General features: G+C 39.0%; 1 protein-coding gene across 2 annotated transcripts in view; it reads left to right on the forward strand.

The window, feature by feature from the left end:
• The window catches only part of xpo1a (exportin 1 (CRM1 homolog, yeast) a), a 22294-nt gene extending 6312 nt beyond the window's left edge, over positions 1 to 15982 (forward strand). For both annotated transcript variants that reach the window (XM_048196064.1, XM_048196065.1), the window contains exons 11-24: positions 513 to 671; positions 773 to 970; positions 1055 to 1193; positions 1674 to 1855; positions 4296 to 4452; positions 4571 to 4869; positions 5050 to 5233; positions 5321 to 5427; positions 5521 to 5715; positions 6317 to 6485; positions 7400 to 7534; positions 7888 to 8047; positions 8133 to 8229; positions 15071 to 15982. In XM_048196064.1, coding sequence (XP_048052021.1) covers positions 513 to 671; positions 773 to 970; positions 1055 to 1193; positions 1674 to 1855; positions 4296 to 4452; positions 4571 to 4869; positions 5050 to 5233; positions 5321 to 5427; positions 5521 to 5715; positions 6317 to 6485; positions 7400 to 7534; positions 7888 to 8047; positions 8133 to 8229; positions 15071 to 15217 — 2328 coding nt within the window. In that variant the 3' untranslated portion in view covers positions 15218 to 15982. The remainder of the gene's footprint in view (positions 1 to 512; positions 672 to 772; positions 971 to 1054; positions 1194 to 1673; positions 1856 to 4295; positions 4453 to 4570; positions 4870 to 5049; positions 5234 to 5320; positions 5428 to 5520; positions 5716 to 6316; positions 6486 to 7399; positions 7535 to 7887; positions 8048 to 8132; positions 8230 to 15070) is intronic.
• Positions 15983 to 16538: the final 556 nt, after the last annotated feature.

Here is a 16538-nt window from a genome sequence, read left to right on the forward strand (position 1 = left end):
TAAAAGTGACAGTCAAGACATTTATAATGTTACAAAAGATGTCTTTTTCAAATAAATGCTGTTCTGTTCTTGCTGTCTTCAACATTAATAATAATCAGAAATGTTTCTTGATCATCAAATCATCATATTAGAATGATTTCTGAAGGGTCATGTGACACTGAAGACTGGAGTAATGATGCTGAAAATTCAGCTTTGATCACAGGAATAAATTACATGGTTGTAGAAAATGGTTGTTTTACATTGTAATAATATTTCACTATTACTGTTTTTACTGTATTTTTGATCAAATAAATGTAGCCAAACGGTAGCGTATGGCCATATTACTAGATCTGGTTGGAGGACCTCTTGATGATGTCAAAGGGGTCTTTCCAAAGGTATTATGTGCCTTGAATTTGACTAATTAAACATGATTATTCTGTGAACAGTGCCGTTTCTGCTTGAGTGTTAAACCAACTATACCAAACCTACAAATATTAGTTTTTAAACCAAGCCCTTATTATTCTATTTGACAGATGCTTCCACTGAACACAAATATCCGTCTAGCGTATGCAAATGGGAAAGATGATGAGCAGAACTTCATCCAGAACCTCAGTCTGTTCCTCTGCACCTTCCTCAAAGAGCACGGACAACTGATCGAGAAGAGACTGAACCTCAGAGAGACACTCATGGAGGTACACGCATATATACGCACAGTGAAAGATATAGAGATGATGTGAAAGTGACACACACACACACACCTTCATGCCTTATTGTTTGTCTCTCATGTGCTCAGGCTCTGCATTACATGCTGCTGGTGTCTGAGGTGGAGGAGACGGAGATCTTTAAGATCTGCCTGGAGTACTGGAACCATCTGGCCGCCGAGCTCTACAGAGAGAGTCCCTTCTCTACCTCCACCTCTCCGCTGCTCTCAACCAGCCAACACTTTGACGTGCCGCCCCGCCGACACCTTTACCTGCCTGTGCTCTCCAAGGTCAGTTAATCACAGTGTACAGCAAGTCCACCTCAAATTGTTGGTAGCAGGAGAAAAACCGTCTGTGTTCTTGACCGGTCTCAGGTGCGTCTGCTGATGGTGAGTCGCATGGCCAAACCGGAGGAGGTTCTGGTGGTGGAGAACGATCAGGGCGAGGTGGTGAGAGAATTCATGAAGGACACAGACTCCATTAACCTCTACAAAAACATGAGAGAGACTCTGGGTAATCAAGATGGGCTTATAATGCATAAAAAAAGTCTAGGGCTGCATATGAAATCACATACTCTCTTGAGAAGGTACTTAGTTTGAATAAGCACTTTGCGAGCGCTAAAAAAGTAAAAGTTCTTTATAGTATGAATGTAATCCAGACGTATTACGTTCGCCATGTTGTCATTATTATGTGACCTACCAGCATCAGTTGTTACTTCTCTGCCATTCATAAATCCTCTTCCCGTGGCCTCATGGGAGAGTAATGTTTCCATCAAATGCACACTTCAGAATCTTGACTGAAGTAGTACGTCATCTGGGGACTATTTGCCTGCTCTTTCATGAGTACTGTGAATTCAGACATATAATTCTTTTGTCACATACTGTTTTTCACCTATATAGTAGGGAAGTATGCAATTTCACATGCAGCTTCGGTTAACAGCACACTGCCCAACTTTCTGGAGAAAGCTTCATAATGATCTCTTTTCTTGTCCAGTCTATTTGACTCATCTGGACTATGCCGATACGGAGCGGATCATGACCGAGAAGCTTCATAATCAGGTGAACGGTACCGAGTGGTCCTGGAGGAACCTGAACACGCTGTGCTGGGCCATCGGCTCCATCAGTGGGGCCATGCATGAGGAGGACGAGAAGAGATTCCTTGTCACTGTCATTAAGGTGTTTATTCAGCATGTGTTTGTTTTGAGTTTATCAGGAACTGTTCACATGGAAAAAGATTGTTCAATGCAACTGAAAAGTTTACATATTATTTAAAATATATAGTAAGCAGTGCCTATGGTCTAAAAGTTTGGGGTCAAATAAGAATTTTGTTTCTTTGAAAGAAATTAATACTTTTATTCAGCAAAGATGCATTAAATAGTTTAAATGTGTCAGTAATAGGCTTGCTGTGATAGTCGGTGTTGACGGGGTTACCGGTGTTCAGCCGCAACACCGGTTACATCACTTGTCCACCGCGACACCGCTCCTCACCATCGTTTTTATTTATTCATTTATTTTTTTTAAATGGTAATAAATCATTTAGTTCAGTTAGAAAACAGACACTACAATTAAAAACTGAACGCATTTGCTCAATGCAGCGTGAGTCAGATTTCATTCATCATTAGAGTGAGGAGCTGACTGACAAGATGGAGGAAGATATTTGGACTTTTGTAATATGTTGGGTTTAAACCCACACTCTAAAAAATGCTGGGTTAAAAACAACCCAAGTTGGGTTGAAAATGGACAAACCCAGCAATTGGGTTGTTTTAACCCAGCGGTAGGGTTAAATGTTTGCCCAACGTGCTGGGTAGTTTTATTTAACTCAACTATTGTTTAAAAATTACTGTATTGCTTAATTAAAATTAACCCAAAGTATTTGGAAATGAACATTTATTAATGTTCAATGAATAATTATTAAACAATAAACATTTATTAAATTGCTTATTAATAAATTTATATTAATAAACTATTACATTTATATTAATAAAATATTAAAGCTTATTAATAAACATTTACCTTTTGTCTATTATTGTTGCCTCTAATTGCATCTGGTTTTTAATTTCCCAACTATTTTGGGTTCATTTTAAGCTAGCCATATAGCAATTTTTAAACAATAGTTGGTTTAAATAAAACTACCCAGCAGGTTGGGCAAACATTTAACCCAACCGCTGGGTTAAAACAACCCAATCGCTGGGTTTGTCCATTTTCAACCCAACTTGGGTTGTTTTTAACCCAGCATTTTTTTAGAATGCAGTGCTTTTAGGGAACCTGCAAAGGATTAGTTGTCTTTTTCTAGTTGTGTTTTTCATTAAGAATAATAACCCAACATTCAAGCAATTGCCGCCCCCAAATTGGCACTAACTTGAAAGCGAAAGTGAAATATGCACGGCTGCACGGGCATTCATGATGGTGCACAATTACTGGTGTGGACCGTCAGTAAAAACATTCATTATGCTACAAAAGATTTCTGTTTCAAATAAATGCTGTTCTTTTGAACTTTTTTTACATCAAAGAATCCTGAAAAAAAAATATATATATTTTTTTTCAAAAATATTAATCAAAATAACTATTTTCAACATTGATAAGAAATGTTTCTTGAGCATCAAATCGTCACATTAGAATGATTTTCAGAAGGATCATGTGACACTGAAGACTGAAGTAATGATGCTGAAAATTCAGCTTTGATCACAGGAATAAATTTACAATACATTTAAATAAAATAAAAAATAGAAAGTCTTTAAAATTTAATATTTGTATTAATTACTGTATTTTTAATCAAATAAATGCACTCTTGGTGAACATAAGAAACTTCAAAATCATTAAAGTCTTACTGACCCCAATCATTAGAACTAGTTTGAGTACTGTGTAGTATACTGATATTTAATTTCGGCATACTTTAGACATGACTTGAGGCTGGAATACATTCAGTCATTTAGTGTATATGCCCAATAGAGCTGCACAATTAATCGTTAAAAGATTGTTTCTCGATTCATACACCCACATGATCTCATTCATAAATGACAACGATTCACCTGTGTCTATTAAACCTTTGACATGTACGATCACAGTAAACATTCAGATCTGTGATCTGATCCAGAGAGAGCAGTTGTCATATATATAGGTATGAAACTGTTTCACAAACAGTCTTTTTAACCACACAGTATCATTATTTCACTTTCAAATATTTATATCATCACTGAAGTACTGGCATAAACGTTTATAGTTCGTATGTAAACACTGATGTCAACTGAAGCAATCAAAACAGAGCAAATCACTTTTTGAAAGTAACTTGGCAAAAATCTTTCAAATAAAGATTGTAACATTACATCGTTAGACCACCAGGTGGTGACAAGTGGCTCTCAAAAAAATAATTTATCATTGAATCCTTCAAGAGATTCGTTCAAAAACGCTGAATCATCCAGTAATGAAACAAGTGAAGTATTTATGAGTAAGTCATTAAATTATTCATTCAAACCAATTAAAAAAAACATTTAAAATAGACTGCAGCAAATAACATTTTGTCAGAACCGCTAGTAAAAGTCATGTATTACAGCTTTTAGTCTTTTTACAAATATGCCTTTATATGTTTGTCAGTAAAATCAATATATTTCTGTCTCAGGATCTGCTGGGTCTGTGTGAACAGAAAAGAGGGAAAGACAACAAGGCTATCATCGCTTCCAACATCATGTACATCGTCGGCCAATACCCACGATTCCTCAGGGCTCACTGGAAGTTTCTCAAAACGGTCGTCAACAAGCTCTTTGAGTTCATGCACGGTAAGGAACAGATCATGTTTGACCCTTTGTCTGGTCATGCATGTGGTGTTTTTTTTGCTAAAGAGCAAATTTTATCTCAAGGTTACTGTTATTTGGAAAGTCTCTCTCTGTCTTTCAGAGACTCATGATGGTGTGCAGGACATGGCCTGTGACACGTTCATCAAGATCGCTCAGAAGTGCAGGAGGCATTTTGTGCAGGTGCAGGTGGGGGAGGTGATGCCCTTCATCGACGAGATCCTCAACAACATCAACACCATCATATGTGACCTGCAGCCGCAGCAGGTGCACACGTTCTACGAGGCCGTGGGCTACATGATCGGAGCCCAGACGGACCAAACCGTCCAGGAGCGCCTGATTGAGAAATACATGCTTCTTCCCAACCAGGTGTGGGACAGCATCATCCAGCAGGCCACCAAGGTGAGAAGTAGTGTTATTTTAGTCTCACTGAGATACTTAGACTTTTTATAGTGAGTAGTTTGAATCTTTCCAAACCAAAAGAGAGCAGGACTCTCTTGCTCTTTTAAGGGTTTATACTCTGTTAAGATTGAAACAGAATGGCACCTGAACTCAAAGCACATGATGTCTCTCTTTGATCAGAACGTGGACATCCTGAAGGACCCAGAGACGGTGCGTCAGCTGGGCAGCATCCTAAAGACCAACGTGAGGGCGTGTAAAGCCGTGGGTCACCCATTCGTCTTGCAGCTGGGCCGCATTTACCTGGACATGCTCAACGTCTACAAGTGCCTGAGCGAGAACATCTCTTCTGCCATCCAGAGCAACGGTGAGCCACACACATCGACATGAGCACATGATCCACAACTTCCACATTATAACAACACGAGTTTAACTCTTTGGTCTTTCTCTGCAGGCGAGATGGTGACTAAGCAGCCTCTGATACGCAGCATGCGGACAGTGAAGAGAGAGACTCTGAAGCTCATTTCAGGATGGGTCAGCCGCTCCAACGACCCGCAGATGGTTAGTTCTGCTGATCCCGAATCAGTCTGTGCTCATGTCAAAATAATAAGCCGGGTGTGACAGCAGTACAAAGCATTGTTGTTGTCTCTTTAGGTTGGAGAGAACTTTGTTCCACCTTTGCTGGAGGCGGTTCTCATTGACTACCAAAGAAACGTTCCAGCCGCTCGAGAACCAGAGGTGCTCAGCACTATGGCAACCATCGTCAACAAACTCGGCGCTCACATAACAGGAGAGATCCCGAAGATATTCGATGCTGTGTTTGAGTGCACCCTCGACATGATCAACAAGGTTAGTCCATCTCTTTTGTTTTACATCTTGATTTTTTTTTTCAATCTTGATAATTTGCAATTATGGCTTAGTGAACTTGTCACATTGCAAAAGCTGTGATTGCACTGTTTTCTTAGGGTTTTATAAAGTACCAAGTCGGTACTAAAATTTTAAGAATGTGACGATACCAGCATTTCCCCCTGGCTTACACAGATACACATGGGAGCGTTTGAAAGCAGGTGTCTATCAGCGGATCCCTAATATATCCGCTGATGACGCTCGGTGAAGAGCGTCACAGACGTTTTTGAAGTGTTGATCATATCTTTTGAGTGTGTGAACACATTGGCCAATCAGGGGTGTTTAAGTTCAACAGTGCTCAAAATGCTAGGGGGGATTGCTGAAATCGTCACATTTTTTAAATTTCAGTACTCTCTTGGTGCTGAAGTACCAGTACTTTTGACAACACTAGTTCTTTTACCTTCAGCTCATGATCTGCCAGTGTTTTCAGTGTCTGTTCACTGGACTGAACTCCATTCGCTCTGAGTTCAGGTTGCTAATGCATTTGGGAACCATTTTGGGATTGTGCAGCCCTACTTTAATGCTCGTTATTTCCCTATCTCAGAACTTTGAGGAGTATCCCGAGCACAGGACGCATTTCTTCTACCTACTGCAAGCTGTCAACTCACAGTGTTTCCCAGCATTCCTGTCCATCCCACCCGCACAGTTCAAACTTGTTCTCGACTCCATCATCTGGGCCTTCAAACACACCATGAGAAATGTGGCCGACACAGGTGGGTGGAGAGACTAAAGTTACAGCTACAGTTGAATTAACCAAATAAACCAACTCTACGTTACTCTATGGCCCTGTTTCCACCTGGTATTTAGATGAGTTTTTGATCGCAAGTAAATGAGAGAGACCTAGTCCCGTTTACACCTGGTGTTTCAATCAGTCTCTTTTGTCCACTTTCAACCACTTTGTCCTGATTTCTTCGAGGGAGGGTCTATGGGTGGGTACATGTATGGGCTTTTTCAGATCAATTTAATTGACAAAATAAGCTTGCGTAATTTACATATAAATGAACCAGGAGACGACAGAAAAACATACGGAGAGCAGCAGCTTTCGTGTCTGCTCTGACCGCTCCAAGACCAGCCGAGCTCTGTGAGTGTGTGTTAGAAATCAGGAATGGTGAGAGAACATTGTGCTTGGTACTTTTTTTTTTTTTTTTTTTTGTCTTCAAACCAAACTTAAGTCTTCGGCCGACAAAGTTTAAATCCCATCTGGCTAGCGCGCTTCTCATAATGTTTACGTGTTGGGTCAGTAGGAGGGGAGTAGATGGTCTTTTGTGGCATGAGCGTTTCCTCTATGAAAGCAATCCGGTCAAATGTGTTTTCAACTACCTCTGAAAGTGGTCGAAAGTGGACAAGCTCAAAATGTTTTAGACCCTTTTACACCTGTATTTAGTGTCATCCACTTGTGATCCAATCGACCAAAAAACATCTTAATACCAGGTGGAAACAGGGACTCTGTGAATGCAAAAGGCTTCTAGCTACACTTGATTTGACACATTGTGGTGTTTATAAATGTTTCTGAATGCAGTTTGTGAGTGCATTTGTGTGTTTGCACAGTATGTTTGACATTAGGTTTACTCTGTGTCACATACAACATAAATGAACATGCTGACTGTGTGTGTTTGTGCTTCTCCAGGGCTTCAGATCCTGTTCACGATGCTGCAGAACATCGCACAGGAAGAGGGAGCAGCTCAAAGCTTCTATCAAACCTACTTCTGCGACATCCTGCAGCACATTTTCTCGGTTGTCACGGATACGTCTCATACGGCTGGTCAGTTGCTAGGCAGAGAGATAGTGACATGTTTACAGTGTAACTAATGGAACTGTTATTTCGAACAAAAATGCTTCGTGTCTCACTGTCGAAAACACGATCAGCTCATTTTCCAGTGGAAATCAAAAGCGGAAAAAATGTGTGCAAAATATAATGAAAAAAAAGAGTTGTGCCCATTTATTTGTACAATTATCATTATAATTGCACACATTTTGCCCCCAAATTTTCATTACTGTCATGCAAATTTTTCAATAACATTTAAAGCATGTTTAACTGCCTTTATTTATGCTAAACTGAACACCAGCATTATCATGTTGTATTTGATGATTGATCTGTGTGTTTTGTGACTGCAGGTCTGACGATGCACGCCTCCATCCTCGCCTACATGTTTAACCTGGTGGAAGAGGGTAAAATCAGTGTAGCTCTGAATGCAGGCAACGCGGGCAACAATCAAGGCTACGTGCAGGAGTACGTGGCCAACCTGCTGAAGACGGCCTTCCCACATCTGCAAGAGTAAGAAGAGCAGAGAACATGGAGTCTGTGTTTTCAGCGTGCTGTCGGTGTCCTGTGTTAATCTCACTGGTGTTTTGTTTTTCAGCGCCCAGGTGAAGGTGTTTGTCACGGGACTGTTCAGCTTGAATCAGGACATTCCTGCCTTCAAAGAGCACCTCAGGGACTTCCTGGTCCAGATCAAAGTATGTCACTTCCTTCCTGCTAGATTTTACTTCCTTATTCTCAAGTTATGAACCAAGACACAGGCAGCCACGGATATAGAAGTTCACAATAGAATTGGATACACACACAAGCAGGGTGGGAAATTAACTTTTTCCCCAACAGCTACAGTGTTTGTTGAAACTAGTAGTAGTAGTAGTAGTAGTAGTAGTAGTAGTAGTAGAAATAAATAAATAAATAAACATCATCATCTCATAATTATTGAATTGGTAAATGTTAATGATTATTAATTACATAGTAATATTAATAAATTAAATGCTGTAGTGCATAATTTTAATTACATTAGTAGTAGTAATTAAATTTAATAGTCAATAGTAATTAGTTATTAAATGGTTGATAGTTGTGTATAAGAGCATTTTAACTGACATTTTTATTAGGGCCCAAGCGAAAATTCGCGCAGGGCCCTCTTGTTTTTCTAAGGATTATTAGGGCCCAAGCGAAAATTCGCGCAGGGCCCTCTTGTTCTTCTAAGGATTATTATTAGGGCCCAAGCGAAAATTCGCGCAGGGCCCTCTTGTTCTTCTAAGGATTATTTTTTTTTTTTTTTTTTTTTTTTTTTTTTTTTTTTTTTCCGTCTTCCGGGGCTTTTTGGGGGCCTTAACATGCTCAAAAACTCTTGAAAATTGGCACACACATTGGAATCCGCGGCCATTAGGACGCCGGAGAGGCTGGTACCCGGGCGTGGCAGGGGGGCTCGACAGCGCCCCCTTGAAAAAAGTCTGAAAATTTGGTCCATATATTAAACACGCTTGCACGTATTAGTATGAAACTCAGTACACATATAGACCTCATCGGGCCGAACAACTTTCGTGCTCTAAGTTAAACACCACGCCAACAGGAAGTCAGCTATTAAGGGTTGTTTGAAAAACGCATGCTCTGGAATTTGATATACTCCTCCTAGACGATTAATCCGATCGCCACCAAACTCGGTCAGCATGAAGTCAAGACACTGATGATTAAAAATTGCCAGGGGATTTTTGATATCTCGAACGGTTTGGCCGTGGCGAGGCAACGAATTTATGGCGAGAAAAAGGAAACAGGAAATGTGTTATAACGTCTGCATACATATATTGATCTTTATGAAACTTCACGAGTGTGTTCGTTATAGGAGTCTGATCACATGGATGTGACTATTGTGAGTCAAAGTTATAGCGCCACCAACTGGCAGCAGGAAGTGTATCACTTTTTGAAATGTTTTGAGATCACCCTCTTATTTTTACCTGATTTGCTTCAAACTTCATCAGTGTAATGTCAATACACAGCAGATGTAGACCTATGACAGGATTTTTGATATTTGAAATATTGTTGCCATGGCAACAGGTCAAACTGTAATAATATTCTTGAGTGTTTTTGAGGCTCTTAACATGCTTCAAATTGCATGAAACTCGACACACACATCAATATTGTCAACCAGTAGACATGGACAAAGCCATAGAAATGGGCGTGGTGGAGGGGCTCAGTAGCGCCACCTTTTGACAAAAGTGGGGGGGTTAGTTTTTCCTACAATCACCAAACTCGGTACACATATTGTTCTCATCAAGCCGGACAATTTTCTAATTTACATTCATTAGCTCCGACCAACAGGAAGTCAGCTATTTTGGTTTGAATGTTAATTTTTTGAAAAAACAGGCTATGAATTTTATACTACTGCTCCTACAGGGTTTATCCAATTTACACCAAACTTTTTTTAACTTGTTGCTAACACATTGAAGTTGTTTAATTGCAAACGGATTTTGGATATCTCAAACGGTTTGGCCGTGGCGAGGCAACGAATTTATGGCAAGAAAAGGGAAACAAAGTGTTATAACTTCTGCATACATTAATTGATTTTGATGAAACTTCGGCTTAGTCTTCGTTGTACAAGGCTGATCACATGGATGTGACTATTGTGATTCAAAGTAATAGCGCCACCAACTGGAAGCAGAAAATGTGTCACTTTCAGCATACATTGAGATCACCCTCTTATTTTTACCTGATTTGCTTCAAAATTCATCAGAATAATGTTAAAACTTGGCACATGTAATCCTTTGAAAATGGGCAGGGAGGAGGGGCTCTATAGTGGCACCTTGTAGTGCAGTAAATGTGGAGTGAATTTGACATAGTCCTTTGATGTTTAACCGTTTTAAGTGCCTATTGCCCGCTGTGCACAGTTGCCCTGAAGCCACCGGGGTGGCGGTGCCACCGGGCTTGGGCCCGCCATCGCTGCTCGCAGCTATATTTATTTATTTATTTTTTTTTTTTTTTTTTTTTTTTTCCGTCTTCCGGGGCTTTTTGGGGGCCTTAACATGCTCAAAAACTCTTGAAAATTGGCACACACATTGGAATCCGCGGCCATTAGGACGCCGGAGAGGCTGGTACCCGGGCGTGGCAGGGGGGCTCGACAGCGCCCCCTTGAAAAAAGTCTGAAAATTTGGTCCATATATTAAACACGCTTGCACGTATTAGTATGAAACTCAGTACACATATAGACCTCATCGGGCCGAACAACTTTCGTGCTCTAAGTTAAACACCACGCCAACAGGAAGTCAGCTATTAAGGGTTGTTTGAAAAACGCATGCTCTGGAATTTGATATACTCCTCCTAGACGATTAATCCGATCGCCACCAAACTCGGTCAGCATGAAGTCAAGACACTGATGATTAAAAATTGCCAGGGGATTTTTGATATCTCGAACGGTTTGGCCGTGGCGAGGCAACGAATTTATGGCGAGAAAAAGGAAACAGGAAATGTGTTATAACGTCTGCATACATATATTGATCTTTATGAAACTTCACGAGTGTGTTCGTTATAGGAGTCTGATCACATGGATGTGACTATTGTGAGTCAAAGTTATAGCGCCACCAACTGGCAGCAGGAAGTGTATCACTTTTTGAAATGTTTTGAGATCACCCTCTTATTTTTACCTGATTTGCTTCAAACTTCATCAGTGTAATGTCAATACACAGCAGATGTAGACCTATGACAGGATTTTTGATATTTGAAATATTGTTGCCATGGCAACAGGTCAAACTGTAATAATATTCTTGAGTGTTTTTGAGGCTCTTAACATGCTTCAAATTGCATGAAACTCGACACACACATCAATATTGTCAACCAGTAGACATGGACAAAGCCATAGAAATGGGCGTGGTGGAGGGGCTCAGTAGCGCCACCTTTTGACAAAAGTGGGGGGGTTAGTTTTTCCTACAATCACCAAACTCGGTACACATATTGTTCTCATCAAGCCGGACAATTTTCTAATTTACATTCATTAGCTCCGACCAACAGGAAGTCAGCTATTTTGGTTTGAATGTTAATTTTTTGAAAAAACAGGCTATGAATTTTATACTACTGCTCCTACAGGGTTTATCCAATTTACACCAAACTTTTTTTAACTTGTTGCTAACACATTGAAGTTGTTTAATTGCAAACGGATTTTGGATATCTCAAACGGTTTGGCCGTGGCGAGGCAACGAATTTATGGCAAGAAAAGGGAAACAAAGTGTTATAACTTCTGCATACATTAATTGATTTTGATGAAACTTCGGCTTAGTCTTCGTTGTACAAGGCTGATCACATGGATGTGACTATTGTGATTCAAAGTAATAGCGCCACCAACTGGAAGCAGAAAATGTGTCACTTTTAGCATACATTGAGATCACCCTCTTATTTTTACCTGATTTGCTTCAAAATTCATCAGAATAATGTTAAAACTTGGCACATGTAATACTTTGAAAATGGGCAGGGAGGAGGGGCTCTATAGCAGCACCTTGTAGTGCAGTAAATGTGGAGCGAATTTGACATAGTCCTTTGATGTTTAACCGTTTTAAATGCCTATTGCCCGCTGTGCACAGTTGCCCTGAAGCCACCGGGGTGGCGGTGCCACCGGGCTTGGGCCCGCCATCGCTGCTCGCAGCTATATTTATTATTATTTTTTTTTTTTTTTTTTTTTTTTTTTTTTTTTTTTTTTCCGTCTTCCGGGGCTTTTTGGGGGCCTTAACATGCTCAAAAACTCTTGAAAATTGGCACACACATTGGAATCCGCGGCCAACAGGGCCGGGCAGAAGCTGGTACCCGGGCGTGGCAGGGGGGCTCAACAGCGCCCCCTTGAAAAAGGTCTGAAAATTTGGTCCATATATTAAACACGCTTGCACGTATTAGTCTGAAACTCGGTACACATATAGACCTCATCGGGCCAAACAACTTTCGTGCTCTAAGTTAAACGTCACGCCAACAGGAAGTCAGCTATTAAGGGTTGTTTGAAAAACGCATGCTCTGGAATTTGATATACTCCTCCTAGACGATTAATCCGATCGCCACCAAACTCGGTCAGCATGAAGTCAAGACACTGATGATTAAAAATTGCCAGGGGATTTTTGATATCTCGAACGGTTTGTCCGTGGCGAGGCAACGAATTTATGGCGAGAAAAAGGAAACAGGAAATGTGTTATAACGTCTGCATACATATATTGATCTTTATGAAACTTCACAAGTGTGTTCGTTATAGGAGTCTGATCACATGTATGTGACTATTGTGAGTCAAAGTTATAGCGCCACCAACTGGCAGCAGGAAGTGTATCACTTTTTGAAATGTTTTGAGATCACCCTCTTATTTTTACCTGATTTGCTTCAAACTTCATCAGTGTAATGTCAATACACAGCAGATGTAGACCTATGACAGGATTTTTGATATTTGAAATATTGTTGCCATGGCAACAGGTCAAACTGTAATAATATTCTTGAGTGTTTTTGAGGCTCTTAACATGCTTCAAATTGCATGAAACTCGACACACACATCAATATTGTCAACCAGTAGACATGGACAAAGCCATAGAAATGGGCGTGGTGGAGGGGCTCAGTAGCGCCACCTTTTGACAAAAGTGGGGGGGTTTGTTTTTCCTACAGTCACCAAACTTGGTACACATATTGTTCTCATCAAGCCGGACAATTTTCTAATTTACATTCATTAGCTCCGACCAACAGGAAGTCAGCTATTTTGGTTTGAATGTTAATTTTTTGAAAAAACAGGCTATGAATTTTATACTACTACTCCTACAGGGTTTATCCAATTTACACCAAGCTTTTTTTAACTTGTTGCTAACACATTGAAGTTGTTTAATTGCAAACGGATTTTGGATATCTCAAACGGTTTGGCCGTGGCGAGGCAACGAATTTATGGCAAGAAAAGGGAAACAAAGTGTTATAACTTCTGCATACATTAATTGATTTTGATGAAACTTCGGCTTAGTCTTCGTTGTACAAGGCTGATCACATGGATGTGACTATTGTGATTCAAAGTCATAGCGCCACCAACTGGAAGCAGAAAATGTGTCACTTTCAGCATACATTGAGATCACCCTCTTATTTTACCTGATTTGCTTCAAAATTCATCAGAATAATGTTAAAACTTGGCACATGTAATCCTTTGAAAATGGGCAGGGAGGAGGGGCTCTATAGTGGCACCTTGTAGTGCAGTAAATGTGGAGTGAATTTGACATAGTCCTTTGATGTTTAACCGTTTTAAGTGCCTATTGCCCGCTGTGCACAGTTGCCCTGAAGCCACCGGGGTGGCGGTGCCACCGGGCTTGGGCCCGCCATCGCTGCTCGCAGCTATATTTAAATATATATTTTGTTGTTAAATAATACTAGCTTATAATAATTAAAATGCTATGCTTAATATTATTATTATTAATAATAATAATGATAATAATAATATGTTAATTTTAACATTAGTCATTGATAGTCCTAATAAGCTGGTATGCATAATTAATAAAATAATAATAATAATAATAATAATAATAATAATGATAATAATAATAATAATGATAATAAATTGTGTATTGCAGAGGCTTCTAATATAACATAATTGTATTAAATATTAAAGTAAATATTTAAATATCAATAGCTATTATGTTCATATTTATATTTGTTAATTAACATTAATGGTAATATTAATTGTAAAAAGCTTTTGTTAAATGCTTTGTTATACATAATTAATTATTGTTGTGCATAATTTGTATTGTACATTTTAAATAATAAATTTCATTATTACATGTTAATGCTAATTAAATCTTAATAGTTAATATTAATTAAAATGAAATAAATTATAATGTTATTAAAATAATCTGTTATGCATAGTAACAATTTATTATCAACTCGTGTTAATTAATATTAATCATTAATACTAATAAAAACTGTTATGCATTAGTTGATGATAATAAATTGATGTTATTTTGCATAACAGGTCATTAAATATCGTTTATAATTTAATATTAATAGTTAATATTGATAATTAAAATCATGTTGTTGTTATTATTTAATCAAATATTGTATAGTTTCTGGCCTTTAAAATGGACATGTATTCTGTTTTTGATTCTGAATAACATTCTAAATTCTAGATAATACTGATACTTGGTAGATAATACTATGAGATGTAAATAACGACCACGTTATGGAGGATGATTATATATTTCTTATAATTTTATTATTAGTTTGTGTTTACGTCGTGCAAATAAAGTGCTTAGCCAGCTACCGAGAAATTGGTAGCCAGGCAACAGACAAGTGACCAATCCTGTGTGGACGAAGTCACTTCACGGATTCTACCAGCACAATTGTTAGACAACCGTGCCGAAAATTCCAGGCCTAGAACAGTCTGTAATCGTGCAGTGCTGTACCAGGCTCCAGTGGAAACGCAACTGGAACCTTTCCTTACCGTTCGGCCCGACAGTGGAAAAGCGGCTAACATGTCTTGTGAAAAGTGATGTACAAATACTTGACACAACAGCGTTGAAGTCGTTCTCACACTCGCTCACTCTGTGTTTGCAGGAGTTTGCAGGCGAGGACTCCACAGATCTGTTTCTGGAGGAGAGGGAAGCAGCTTTGCGTCAGGCTCAGGAGGAGAAACACAAGCTCCAGATGTCTGTCCCAGGAATCCTCAATCCTCACGAGCTCCCGGAGGAAATGTGTGAATGAGATCCTGTGGCGTTTCACACTCGTTCGGGGCTCTTTGAGCTCCTCTGTCAAAAGTGTGCGTGTGTATAGAGAGGTGGCGGTCAAATGAGGACAAATCGAAAAATGAATCCAGATGTTGGTTGTTTGTCCACCCAGTCCATGCCAATATGTAAATTAAAGACATGTCTGTTATTAGTTTTCTGGCTCCTCCCACCTCTCCCAAATTCCTTGGTTTTACATAACAGAGCATTTTATATAAACTGTTGCTGTCTATCTCCTGTATATCAATCCACTGTATATGCATCAATTTTTCTGTTCGGCATGTTTGCTTTCCTATTTTGAAGCACATGACTAATCATTTTAATGCCTCATCTATTTGTGAATATGTAATATACAGTATGACAGGCCGATGAAGACGGACAGTTGCTGTGCAGGAAGTGAGGTTTGCTCACAGGGACGTGTCGTTGTGGCTTGTGAACCACAGCAAGTGAATGTGACGGTTGAGGATCAGTCCTAATGCTGTTCCTATGTTCTTTATTGGGGGGTTGTGCGTGTTTATATATATATATATATATATATATATTACATATATATATTTTCCATTTGATTGCAATGTATGGGAAAGACTGGAGTCTTTTTCATGCTACAGCCTCACAGAGTGTTTTTTTTTTGTTTTTTGTTTTTGCATAGGGATGTCATTATAATGGAAGGGTTTGTTCATATCATCCTATTTGTAAAGCTGTGCATTAGTACTATGGAAACATAAAGTTGGTTATTTTTACAAAGCATTGTGTGTGTGTGTGTGTTTTTCATTTAGCTCATAGGACTGTTTTAATAGAGTATCTCATTAATACTGATGGTGCAATTAATAGGATCAAGCTGTTTTGAGAAGAAACGTCCTAATCAAAATACTAGTGGAAAACAAAATGCTTAGGATTTATTAAAGCAATGTGTGTTTGTGTAATGTACAATACTGTTCAAAAGTTAGTGGTCGGCAGGCTTTTTTAAGTGTTTTTGAATGACGTATACTCACTGAGGCTTCAGTTATTAGATCAAAATTACAGTAAAAAATGGCAACATTTCTGGGTTAAAAAGTTCCCTTGATGACAGATATGAATATGTACAAATAATATTAAATCAGATCTAATGAAAGTCACTTGTGGTGTTCCACAAGGATTTGTGCTAGGTCCGAAATTGTACTGTATATAAATGATATTTGTAAAGTGTCTAAATTATTAAAAATGGTTTTGTTTGCTGATGATACAAATTTATATTGTTCAGGGGAAAAGTCTGGAACAGCTTCTGAATACAGTTGAAATAGAATTGATGGTTTTTAAAAAAT

Source organism: Megalobrama amblycephala, linkage group LG7, assembly GCF_018812025.1.
Source record: "Megalobrama amblycephala isolate DHTTF-2021 linkage group LG7, ASM1881202v1, whole genome shotgun sequence".
Lineage (NCBI taxonomy): Eukaryota > Metazoa > Chordata > Actinopteri > Cypriniformes > Xenocyprididae > Megalobrama > Megalobrama amblycephala.